This window comes from Centruroides vittatus, unplaced genomic scaffold (genome assembly GCF_030686945.1).
Source record: "Centruroides vittatus isolate TY-2023 unplaced genomic scaffold, ASM3068694v2 contig_165, whole genome shotgun sequence".
In the NCBI taxonomy this organism is placed as follows: domain Eukaryota; kingdom Metazoa; phylum Arthropoda; class Arachnida; order Scorpiones; family Buthidae; genus Centruroides; species Centruroides vittatus.
Genome location: NW_027121000.1, coordinates 603,184 through 616,102, shown reverse-complemented (window position 1 = coordinate 616,102; position 12,919 = coordinate 603,184). Strand labels below are relative to the sequence as shown.

The 12,919-nt window shown below is 38.2% G+C and overlaps 1 protein-coding gene across 1 annotated transcript; it reads right to left on the bottom strand.

Moving 5' to 3' along the window:
• Nucleotides 1–11,073: 11,073 nt before the first annotated feature.
• On the bottom strand, nucleotides 11,074–12,078 carry LOC136968896 (uncharacterized). Its single transcript, XM_067262960.1, has one exon. The coding sequence runs from the start codon at nucleotides 12,076–12,078 to the stop codon at nucleotides 11,074–11,076; it is 1,005 nt and encodes a 334-aa protein (XP_067119061.1).
• Between the last annotated feature and the right edge of the window lie 841 nt (nucleotides 12,079–12,919).

The window sequence follows — 12,919 nt, the reverse complement described above, 5'->3', positions numbered from 1 at the left end:
CATATCACTAAGTCCCGAATGGATGGAAGAGTCCCAAAACCGAGAAATGTCTTGAGAATATTTGGCAGCACTCAGTTGCCCCGTTGCCAGTCAACCTTCGTGGGTCATCAATCTATGGCAACTCGAGATCTCACCAGTTCAGATTTAAGAACTGCATTCTCAATTAAAAAGGCGGCGATAGGAATTGAACCTAAACCTTTTATAATTAAATGTCTAACTTTTTACCAACTGAGCTATTTTGGTCTTGTTCATTATAATTTTTAACCAGCTATAATAATACATCAAATAGCGCAATATTACAAAATTTGAATAATAAGTTTGCATGAATTCGAATCAGATCCCCCTTGGATTGAACGCGAGTATTTTACCATTCGCCTATGGTGGATTTTATAAAGGCGCTTTCGTATTCAACATATACTGTCTATGGTAATTTTTGATAGTTATTGATTAAAAAAATGAATTTTATTTACCTCTTATCTAATACAACAACACATTTCCTGAACGCGAATATAAAAGTTATAAACAAAGAAATTATAGTGTACCTACATAACAGGTATCTGAATTGATTTTTTTAAAAATACACACACACGTAATACGCCTGGTTCTGTTTAATTTAATAACGAATGAGGAAAATCGCTTTGGAATGCATTTTGACTTTTGAGCGTTTTACATAGACTGTAAGATGTTCTATTTTCGACCGCTCGTATGGTCTATATAAAAAATGCTAAAGTATCAGTTTATTCAAAAAAACCGAATTTACTATATAAAAATTTTTCTGTTATAGAAATTGTTCTTATTTAAAGTAAATATTAGCTAACTTTTTAGTTTGCATATCTAATTGAATATTGGACGTGATATAAACTTAATTTTTACACGATGTAAAATCGTAACAAACTTATTATTACACCTAAGTAATAATGCGAACGTAAAATTTGTTGTTTTTAATTTTATGCTATTAATTCCACATAGATTTTATTATTATCCGAGAGTATTTTACATTTTGCGAAAAATTAGAAGCCGGAAAGGTTATCATCTTAAAACGTTAAATTGAATGCAACCAAAACACACACTGGTAAGAGACAATGTTTTATTTAGAATTTCACAAATTTACCAAAAATTGGCAAAATAAAACCAACACTTATAAATTGATAATTCTTTACAGAAGCAGCAATAATATTGACTTTTAAACACATCTTTCCTTTTACAAGCGACTTCAGTTTTCATAAGCAATATCTCTTCCTTAAATATATTTCTCATATTACTATTTAAATTAGAAACATTACTGTTTATTTCAATGACTCTTTTTTATTTCAGTGACATCTGTTTTTAATTCAGCCACCTCCCTCTTTAAATCACGAATGGACATTTCAATGTTTTCTAACACCTCATATAGTGCAGTTTGACATTTTTGTTCAAGTATTTGGGTTTGGTTTTCTATACGCTTCAAACAAGCAACCTGTAAAAATAATAATGTAACACATAATAAAGTAGACATACAGAAACAGACACGTAGGGAGTGAGGGGGTGACCACTCTCAAGAAAACGTACAATGCATTTCCAAGTATGGAAATATTTCCAATTGTTTCTAAATATTTCTATGATTTTACATTTCTTTTAATTTCGATTGAGTTTTTTTTAATTAATTTTGCTAAATTTGTATTTAAACAGTAACTTCGCAGGCAATAAAAGCTAATTAATAACTAATAGGCTTGAGCTAATAGCTATAAATATTTTAACTAAGACAGCAAATACGCGAGTTAAATTATTCTTTCAAATATTTACTTTCAATTCTAAGTAATTCCTAATTTCCCAAAGTATTTCACAGTGCCTGTACAACTATTTCCACAGTGATCACTCCTCGGTTAGAGACACACACATAAAAGACATAACAGCCAAACAGAACATAGCATATAAACACAGTGACTTACATTTGGCGTTTCGGTTCCACTTAGGTTTCTTTCATCTTCTGATACCAAACTATCCCGCTGACGGGTTCTACGACGCTGCATTGGAGTAGTCATTTTTTTTTTTAAACAGGAAAGCTGAAACATCAGGAAAGATTAACAGATACGTATACAATAATTATAAACATGATTTAATTTAAATGTACTATTCCCAAGCTGACAATCTAGATGAAGTTATACGTAAAAATACGTTTGTTTTCTTTTTTTATTTCCTGCTTTTAATTATTTATAATTTTTTTATATTCTAACAAAAAAGTAAAATTAAGAGATCTTTTTATCGGGATTAATAGCTTATTAATATCAGTGGCGTGTTCAATACTTTATCGGTTTTAGAAAATAAACGCGTTATTTTTCATTAATTTTTTAGTCGCTGATCAAGTCTGTACGGGTTGATTTGGCACTATGGTTACAGTTATTTTGTATAAATAACTATTTATATTTAAACCTTTTAACTTTATTAGTTAATTGTATTAAATAATACATTTTAGTTTTTAATTATTTCAAGTGGCGTGTGTTTGTATACCTCAACAGTTTAACATTTTGGTTTTGTTGACAGGTCGATCTAATATTACAGTATAGATACGGTGATGACTTTATTCAAAAGTATGCTGGGAACTTTCTAAAACACTTTTGATGCTACAACTTTTGACAGTTTAACAGTCTGGAATATTGTCCACACCAGCAATTCCAGCATCAGTATTTGTACCATTATAAAATAATGACAAACCTATCTATCTAAATGGGAAAAATAAACACGTGATAAATAATGTTTATTTCTATTATATAGGAGTAGGTAATATATTGCTTATACAGGTAGGCATTCATTTTAACGCGAGCTTTGTATGCACATTTTATGTATTTATGTAGAAAAATTAATCACCTATTAACGCTTAATTATATGATTTTTAAAACTCTGTAAATAATTTACTTGTACACGATAATTCGTCAATTATAAAACAAATGTTATAAAAATGTGTTAATTATCGATTAACCGTCTAAATTTAAACAGGTCGAAAGCGTTGATCAAGATTTGGAATTGTTAAAAAAAATTTCTATATCTTTTTCTGTTATATGCAAACAATTTGAAAATATAAAATATCAGAAATCATTTTAGAATAAATTAAAAGAATGACAAATACTAAAGAAAGTAAAATTGTTGCAGAGTATTAGGCCTATACACCATTAAAAACAAGACAACCATCTGAACTCCAATTTAGAAATAGTTACAAATCTTTTACTCGAGATAAAAAAACTGAATACACCAAAAAATATCAACGAAATAACTCGAATGAGAAATCGTAATTTCGCCATTGAATATCTCAATTCAACCGTAAATGAAAAACAGATTTTTGCAAATCTAAAAGTACTTCCAGAAATTCCCTAAATATGGGGCTAAATTCAGTTGGCATTAAGACTGCGTGTAAAATGGGAACAAAACAAAATGAAAATTCGATACATCATCATGCTTTGTGTTCTACATTATCGAATACATTCGATAATGTAGAACACAAAGCAAGTAGTCGTAAAAATATAAGTTTAGATGAAGCAGATGAATTAATTAGTAAATCTTTAGAAAAGTCTCAGTCATAAATGGATAAACCTGTTTCATATATTCCTAATGATGAGAAACAAAAAGGAAAGATTTAAAACCTATCGTTACTAAAACAGATATTAGAAGATGGAGCAAAAATAGTTTGTTTCAAACAAGTAGTAGATAAATACAGTATACTGTATGAAAAGCGGCCGATTTATTTCTCGAACAATTAATTACGACTGACTGAACTAGAGTCCGCTAATAATAAAATAGATGAACTGGAATATAAATTAGACAACTAATAAATTACGATCCTAAGAAATTACTAGAATTAAGAAACAAAACAGTAGGGATGCCATCAAACATCGACGATGTAAAGAAAAGAACTGTAAAAACATTTGAAAGGCACACTAAAAATACGAGAACAAATGAAAACATTCAGAACTTTTAAATTAAATGGAAAGTACTGTATTCAAGAATTTCGAAAAAAGTTTTCGAGTCTTATTCAACAAGTTCATAAATTAAATTTATTTTTATTCTTACGTTTATTATCGTAATTGTTATTACCGTTTTCTTAAATTTACTACTCCAACACTAATAAAAAAGTAGCGATTTATTCGACAATGTAATTCGACATGAACGTACCTATGATATATTAGCATACGGACACGTATTAGTATCTGTAGAATTAGGTAAAAAGTGTCTTTTATCGTCTTTCCAACTTAGAGACTTTTTCTTTACTTCAGTAAAAATATGTTTATGACTCCTGATCACTTTCTGCCTATGGAGGTATTCTGTTTGATTAAACAAGCAACTTTTGTAATCGTATTTCTTTTTTTGAATACCGCTTTCTTGATTAATTTTTAATTTTTTCGAAACAGAATTTTGTTCTGTAACTGTACATTTTTGACCTTAAACCTACGTATTCTAACATCTTAATACCATTTAATCAGTCTTTGAACTTTCCTATTACTTTCTTATCAGAATATAATGGATGACCTTTAGGATAATCGGATGTATCAAAATAGTCGGGATTGTTTTTCATAAATTCATAGAAATCAGCCCTTTTTAATCTCATACTCGAAACTATCGTTATCTCCATAAAGAAGTTTTATTTTTTCATTAAATTCTTTTTTTAATTGTAATGGAAGTCATACATTAACAATTTCGATAAATCTAATACAGCCTGCCCAATGTAAATTGGTTTATCAAACGATACAGTAGAGTATCGATTATCCGAAACAATTCGGGACTGGGGTTGTTCAAATAATTGACCATCTACGAAAAAATATATTAACCTATCTCATGTTGAAATTTCTCTTCGGCGAGTGTCGCTGTAAGCCTAGCAAAAATTTTTTAAAAATAAAATCCTGGATTCTGGCTATTGTATCGTTAAAAATTATTTCGTTATTTTGCACAAACAAAATAAATATGTCGAAAGATATAAAAACAAAGAAATTATATTTTGGAAGTTAATCTAGTATCAAAAACATTCCGATTCGGCACGACACAAAACAATCAAAACTTACCTCTCACGATGGGAAAGAAACTAAGAAAGCCTCGTTCTTCTTCTTCTTCTTCTTTGTTCCAGTTTATATGGAGATTTTAGCCTGTTGGCCTTTTCTCCGATGTACACCGCTTGACGATTATACGAAGCGGTTGGAACGATATATGAAACGTTCTAAAGCTTCCACGTGCTGACGAGGAGGAAGGTCGACGTGAGCCCAGTAAATTGGAGTGAGGGTTTGGACTAATGTTAAATCTATTGATAAAGTGCGACCGAGGTCTTGACGGGCCTCCTTGTATTTTGGACAAGTAATCCAAAAATGGCGGGATGTTTCCGGAGCGCCACAGTTTGGGCAGTCGGGAGAGACACAAAGACCTCTGGAAAAGAGAAACCCATTTAGCGGGGCTGTATCGGTTCGAAGGCGGGCCAAGAGAGTTTCGGCGTAGCGAGACGAGGCGTACGAATATGGCCAGGGAGCAAAAGGCCGGAGGTGATCCCGACCTTTTTGTCTAAGACTAGTAGACCAGGAATCAATGTAGGTGTTGATAATAATATCGCGTGTGGCCCGGATTAGATCGCGTGCCATGAGGGGCTGCCTCCAGGAGCCGGATGGATTGTCTTTTCTTGCCGCCTTGTCTGCTGCTTCATTGATTTGAATGCCGACATGTCCCGGGATCCACCCGATCTCGACTGCCTGGGGGTGCAGACTGATTTCGGCTGATAAGTCAATTATTTGATGATGTTGTTGAAACCGTGTTGTATTTGCTTATTGTGAATTACCGATAAATCCGAAAGAAATAATATACGAAGAATTAAAAAAACGAATTAACATATTATACAAACAAAAAAAGGTTACCAAAAATGAAAAGATATTTGTACTATCTGAAGATAACGAAAGAACCCCTAGATTAAATATTCAACTAAAAACTCATAAACAAAATGAAAAAGTAAGACCAATTGTTGACTTTAAATTCACTGTATTGTATAACTTAGAGAAATATTTAAAAGAAAAACTTAGAGATTATGAAAACTCAATTTATTCTATTAGAAATATGGAAGGTTTTTTACAGGAACTAAAAAAAGTTCAGATAAACAAAACATTTAAGTTAGCTAGTATTGACGTTGTCGAAATGTATCCGTCAATTACATGGAAATTGATTAACAATCAGTTAAATAAAATGAATGTAGAACCTTATATTATAGATCTGATTGAGTTTGCCTATAAAAGTAACTATCTAGAATTAAATAATAAATACTCCACACAAGAAGATGGCATTAGTATGGGGTCAGTTATAGGACCGGAACTAGCGGAATTAATAATGATCGAAATTGACACGAAAATAAAAAGCATTTTAGGTATAAATTTTTATAGAAGGTATGTAGATGACATACTAATAGTATATAATGAAGCTGAAATAGCAATAGACAAGATAGAAAAATTAATTAATGGTATCCATAATGAAATCAAGTTTACTATAGAAAAAGAAAAAACCGATAACAGCATAGCATACTTAGACGTAATGATTAAACGGAAAGATAGAAAATTGATACTTGAACCTTTTAGAAAACAATGTTCAGTTAACAAGACATTGAATTATCGTTCGAATATTCCTTTACATATTAAAAAGAATATTTTTTATATGGAATATACAAATATACTTAGTAGAACCAGTGAACAAGAAACAAATCAGAAATATATAAATGGTCTAAAAAAGAAATTTAGTTTGAATGGATACCCTACAAGATTAATTAACAATTGGCAAAAAAATATAGATAATAAAGGTTCTTTTTCTTCTAAAACAGATGCAGAAAAGAAAATTAAATACTTAAGCTTTCCATATATAAAATATGTACATGAAAAAATTAATAAAGAACTTAGGAAAAATAACATACAGCTTGCACCAAATTATACAAATTTAATAACCAGATTAAATAAGAAACAGTGTTCAACAAATAACATAGAGGATAAAAATGAAATTAAAAATGTTGTCTATAAAATACCCTGTACTTGTAAGAATAACAGTTTTTATATAGGTGAAACAAAAAGAGCATTAAAAATACGGGTTAAAGAACACATATCCGATTTAAAATATAGTCGTCTTAATTCTGCTTTTTATGATCATTGTGTAATCAATAATTGTAATATAAATCAGTCCAATATACAAATTTTACATAAAGAAAAACGGATTTATGATAGAAAATTTAAAGAAAGTGTTGAAATATTACGAAATAAAAACCAAGGCTGTATAAATAAAAACTTCAGTGTTAAAATTCATAACAATTGGTTGAAAATATTATAATGAAATGTATTGATTATTACAATTTATAATAATAGAATGGTAAAAAACAAATTATTTAATGAACAATGTTCTGTATTGCAGTCATATGTAAATTAGATAAAAAGAAAATATGTAGAGTAAATTTTAAGATAAATAGTGATCTATTGTAATTTTGAAAATTTTAAAAAATTTTTGTGATTTCCTTAATGTTTTTCAAATGGTTGCCGATTGGTTTGTCAATAGTGTAACTTACAGAACACAGCGCTATATGAGAATTGTCAGATTGGTAGATGAGGTGGTAAAACATCCTTTTGGAATTCGTAGGTTTTTTGGTTTTTAAAGTTTACAGAGTTTATTTTATTTAAGTAAGTAAATGTAGAAAAAGTTCTGTTTTAGACCTGTAGGGTTAAAATTATGATAAAAAACTGATATCGAGAATGTTAAAAGCCTAAGCGTCGTCTAATTTCTGCTGTGTGTGTAATATCCATGCTGAGGTGAGGTATGGTTTACAAAGAATTTATGTGAGTTTTCTGATTTTTATTTGTGTCCTGTAAAATATTTTATATATTTAGTTAGCTGAAGAGGGGCTGATGCCCGAAACGTTGATGTATGGAAAAAACGTTCTAACTAAATAAAAGATTCAACTAGCCTAGTGTTGAGAAAAATGTCACTTCATTGTGCCTGTACACAATAAGTCAATTATTATTGCTGGGGATGAAAAATTAACATTACCCACCGCCTGTATGACAGATTTGCTGTCTGAGAGAATGACAGTCGGATTGTCGAAGCTGGAGCTGATTTGCAATGCTCGTTTTATTCCTAGAGCCTCTGCGCCAAATACGCTACAGTGCTCATGAAGGAGCCAAGTTTCCCGGAGTTCGTGAGCCGGGAAAACTATACCTATCGCCGTACGGGCACTGGATTTGGAGGCATCTGCCCCCAAGAGGATTTGCCCTGCCAGGACGACTCCAGAAGCTCCTGAAAACGAGCACAATTGACCTCCGGAGGGTCAGTGGTAGAAAATGATAACTCGTCGAGGCGAAGATGAGGAAGAATGCTAACTGTGCTCGGTGCCATATGCGTTTGCCGATAGAGGCGAGTCATTGGCAGACCCTCTCGGCGGAGATGGGATAAAACCCGGGAAACGTATGGACGCTGGTACAGGCGCCAATGATAATATTCCAAACAGGATGCCGTGAGAAAAATTGAGTGAAGGGGGCTAAACGGACCTCTGGAAATTTGAACGATAGCGTGGGACATCGCTCTTTGGCGTATTTTTGTCTGTAATGGGATGTAGCCTGTTTCAGCATAAAGCGAGATAAGGGGGTAGACTTAGGAACACCCAACGCCGTGCGAAGAGCGGTGTGTATTGGTTTTTCAATACGACTAATCGTGGTAGGAGGAGCGCCATCAAGAATAGGAGCACCGAAGGTTGCCATAGGACTTAGAACCGTGTATACTAGACGAAGAATGTCAGCTTTTCTGGCGCCATTCCGGCGCGAGGCGAAATATTTTAATAAGGAGCTTGCGCGAGTAAGTTTCGATCGCAGGAAGGTTTCGTGTACACGCCACGTAAAGGTCTGGGAGAAATGAATACCTAAGATACGTAATGACGAACGTTGGGGGATGATTCCCGATTTTAGTGACAGTGTTATTGGTGGGCGGTGGATTTTCGGAGAGAAATCTATAGTTGCACTTTTGGTGGCTGAGAATGATAGGCTCCATGTTGTTGCCCAGTGTTCGAGGTGGTGAAGAGCCGTCTGAATGCGGCAAGCGGCTTGGGAAGGGCTAGTGCTTGTGGTTAGAAGATAAAGATCATCAGCGTAAAGAATTGCCGTTACATTGGCTGGGAGTGCTGTCCATAGGTCCGCCATATAAAAAGTGAAAAGGACAGGGGCGAGAACGCTTCCCTGCGGAACGCCATGCGGAAAGGCGTGAGGTGCTGATAAAACACCCCGCCAGCGGACTTGGAATGAACGATTGCGGAGGAACGATGAGATCCAAGTGAGCAACCTCCCTCTGATGCCAAAATACTCCAGTTTTGCCAGGAGCCCCTCCTGGCACACTGAATCATAGGCCCCCTCTAAATCGAGGGCGACCAGATAGACCCAATGGCGTCTCGCTCGGGCTACTGCTATATGATGGTGTAGTACCACTAGCGCTTCCTCCACTCCTCGGTATGGGAGAAAGCCAAAGTGGTGACTATGAAAGAAGTCGGTATGTACGACCAGGTTCAAGATACGATACAGAATCATCCGTTCGAACAGTTTGGTGATGTGGGAAGTTAGGGAGATGGGCCGATACGAGGAGCAAGACGTCGCTAGGCGGCCTTGTTTTGCTATTGGAATAATGATGGCTGAAGACCAATCTGGGGGACAGGTCCCAGAGATCCAGATATCGTTCAAACGGTCCAGTAAGATAGAGAGACCCACGGAGGAGAGAGCCCGTAACGCTAGGGCCCTCACCCCGTCTGGACCTGGAGTAGTTGATTTGATTTTGCGAAGAGCGTTGTAGAGTTCTATCTTGTTGAATAGACTATCATCAATTATGAGAGGCCTCTGACGAGGGGTCCCTAGAGGAGCGAAAAAACCCGTCTGACGGGCTCGCCCGAAAAAGGACGCTAGGGCGTCTGCTTGTTGTGTTGGAGTTAAAAGAGTATCCGAGGTCTGAATGATGTTGTGGGTCTCCTCTGGCGCCTGTGGGGTCCTCAGGCGACGAAATATCCGGTAGAGAGTGGACTGGGATGGAGGGGAGGCGCACAGGCGCCCCCACCACTCCCGTCGAGATTGGCGAGATTTTCTTCTGAGTAGCGCCCCATAGAATTTGTACCGGTACCACCAGTCGAGAGAAGCTAATTTGCGTGCTTGGCGGAAAGCACGACGTTTCTTTGCTCTTATCTGGCTGCATTCAATGGTCCACCATGGTGGTTGTCCCGACTCGGGGAGAGAGCGGAACGTGGTATTGGCCGCCACCGCCTTTTGGAGATGGTCAACAAAATCCCGATAGGAATCGGGTTGATTTTTATCTGAAGACCAGCTCTGGTCTAGGTAGCCGGAGTATTTACTCCAGTTTGTAGTATGGTGTAGGCGTCGAGGAATCTGCACACGATGGGTGCCCGGAATTGTGATTGTAATGAATATTGGAGCATGATCACTAGTGAGGGTGTCTTGACTTGGTTGCCATATTGTTGAGCCCAGTAAGTCTGGGGAGCCAAAAGATATGTCAATGGCCGATGAGCCGTTGGGATGGAAGTGGGTCGGTTCCCCTGTATTCCAGCAGCATACGTTCGCTGATGAAAGCCAATCGAATAATGCCCGACCTGAAGCGTCAGGGAGGATGCACGAGGCATCCCAATGGGGATGGTGTGCATTCCAATCCCCACATAAGCAGAGGCGACAATCGACTGGTAAGAGGTCATCCAGTGAAATCCCTGGATTTACTCCGTGAGGAGCATATACGTTGACTAAAGTTAGGGGGGATCCTGTTATGAACACTTGGGTCTCCTGAACCTCTATACCTGTGATGGCGGAGCTGGGCGGGTTGTGGCGGGCTGGCCACCGATTGGCTATAGCTGTCAAGAGACCTCCCCCCTGGGTTGAGGGGCGGTCCCGACGGAACAACGTGAACCCCGGGAGAGAGAAGGTCGATTCCGGCGTCAGCCACGTTTCCTGGATAAGTAATACATCGGTCTCTCGCAACCATGGCGACGCCAAGAGGAGATCACGTTTAGGGCGTATACCTCTCGCGTTCCACTGCACTATACGGAAGTTATTCTGACTTCCAGCCATGTTAGACATTTGTTGGTTGAGTTTTTGACTGATGTCTATGTATTTTGGCCTGTTCGGCCGGGGAAGTAATGTCTAAGTCATACAGAGTGGTTGCTCTAGATGGGCCAGCGGGATAGGGTAGGTCTATATCAGATTGCGGACCGTCTGTGTCTGATGTAGCCGAAGCGGCCGCTTGACGAGGTTTTGGACCTTTTTTCTTTTTCGGATGAGAAGGTTGTGCAGTTGATCCCGACTGTTGGGATGGCCGTTTGAATGGCAATGGTGCTGCCATCGGTTTGTCTGTGCTTGGCTCGCGTTCGGATATGTAGACCTCCTGGTCTGGAATTGTGGGGTAAGATCGAAGTATTTCGTGGAGGTGGCAAATCTCCGCACGCAACGCCTCAACTGTGGATTCTAGTTGAGAGATTCTTTTTGTCAAGGTCGGGAAATCGTCTGTTGGCTTTAGGGGGACGCGGGTATACTTTTGTTCCTGCCGAGGGGGCTGGCGAGAAGCCGACTCATTTTGTTTCGGCTTTGGTAGTGAAGCCACTTTCGCATATGATGTGGGTTGGCCGCTTTGCGATCTCTTTGCGTCCTGATAGGAACATCGGCGGGTGGTGCATTGTTTTAATATTCGAGCCTCTCTCTGGTAATCCGGGCAGTGGGGGGAGTCCGCTTTGTGGTCTCCCCCACAAAGAACGCAGCCACGGTACTCGGTATCGCAGTTAGCTGATTCGTGGTCCGCGCCACATTTGATACATTTGCGTCGGCCTCGACATGACTGTACCGTATGGCCGAAAGAAAGGCACCGGCCACACTGACGCGGGCGGGGAATATAGCGTTCGCAGCGATATCTCTGGTAGTAGAGGATAACTGTCTCCAAAGGGGCCGCACTGGCCACAGAGAAGTAGACAGTGGGACTAGGGACAAATATGTCTCCTTCCTTACGAGTGAATCGACGTATTTCGATCACCGGTATGTTGTTGTCGGAGAGAATATCGTATATCTCCTTAGCTGAGATGGACATGTCCACGCCGGCAGGAGATAAGCGGTAAGGGCGCAATCTGGCGCCAAGCGGGCCCGAACCGGAAACCCGGCTATGGTAGTAATGCGAAGAGTCTCTTCTGCCGTCAGAGAGTCCCGGGATTTCACTATTAGAGATCCAGCCCGGGAGTAACGAATGTCTAGAATCCTGTTTGGATTGGAGAAATGTGGTTGGAGGGCCTTATGAAGTTCTGCTGGAAGTAGGCGGTGGAGGGGATCCTGGCCCTCCAAAAAGACAGTGTATATTTGGTCAGAGGGGAGAGATTGACGGATGGAGTCCAGTTTCTCCAGTTCCGTGATAGGAGAGATGAATCGAAGCTACTCCGAGAACGAGCCCGCCGCCGTTTCCGGTAGACGCGGCTGCGGACGTCCGCGCGGAGGGGACGTCATCTCCGAACGTGGAGGGGCCACTACACCGGATAGTCGAAAATTCTCCTACCTGAGAGTAATGGGTTGGTTGAGAATCCAGAAAAACGCCAACGCTGAGAGACCACCGGCCTGAGAGCACGTTTCGCGCCAAAACTCCAGAAACCAACAAAACTCAATAAATAAGTACGTTAGACTGATCGCTGTTACGTCTAATACTCAAGATCACGATTAGTCAGAGAATCAAACTCAAACGGTGAAGAACCTTACGATACGAATTGAAAATCGCGCCAGTCGCTCACGTATAATCGTTAGCGAGTAGCCATCTTGAATTCAAAGCCTCGTTGAAATACTGGCGCGTCCTTAAGTACCCTCTCGTGGAAGTGCCAGTGCTGCCAGCTGAAACACGCACACCAACAAAAATAATATTGGAGTAGCCCAAGACGTAGCCAAATAGC

Excerpts from the sequence above, each read along its gene's own strand:
- LOC136968896 (XM_067262960.1), bottom strand. The coding sequence starts at position 12,078 with ATGTCCATCTCAGCTAAGGAGATATACGATATTCTCTCCGACAACAAC.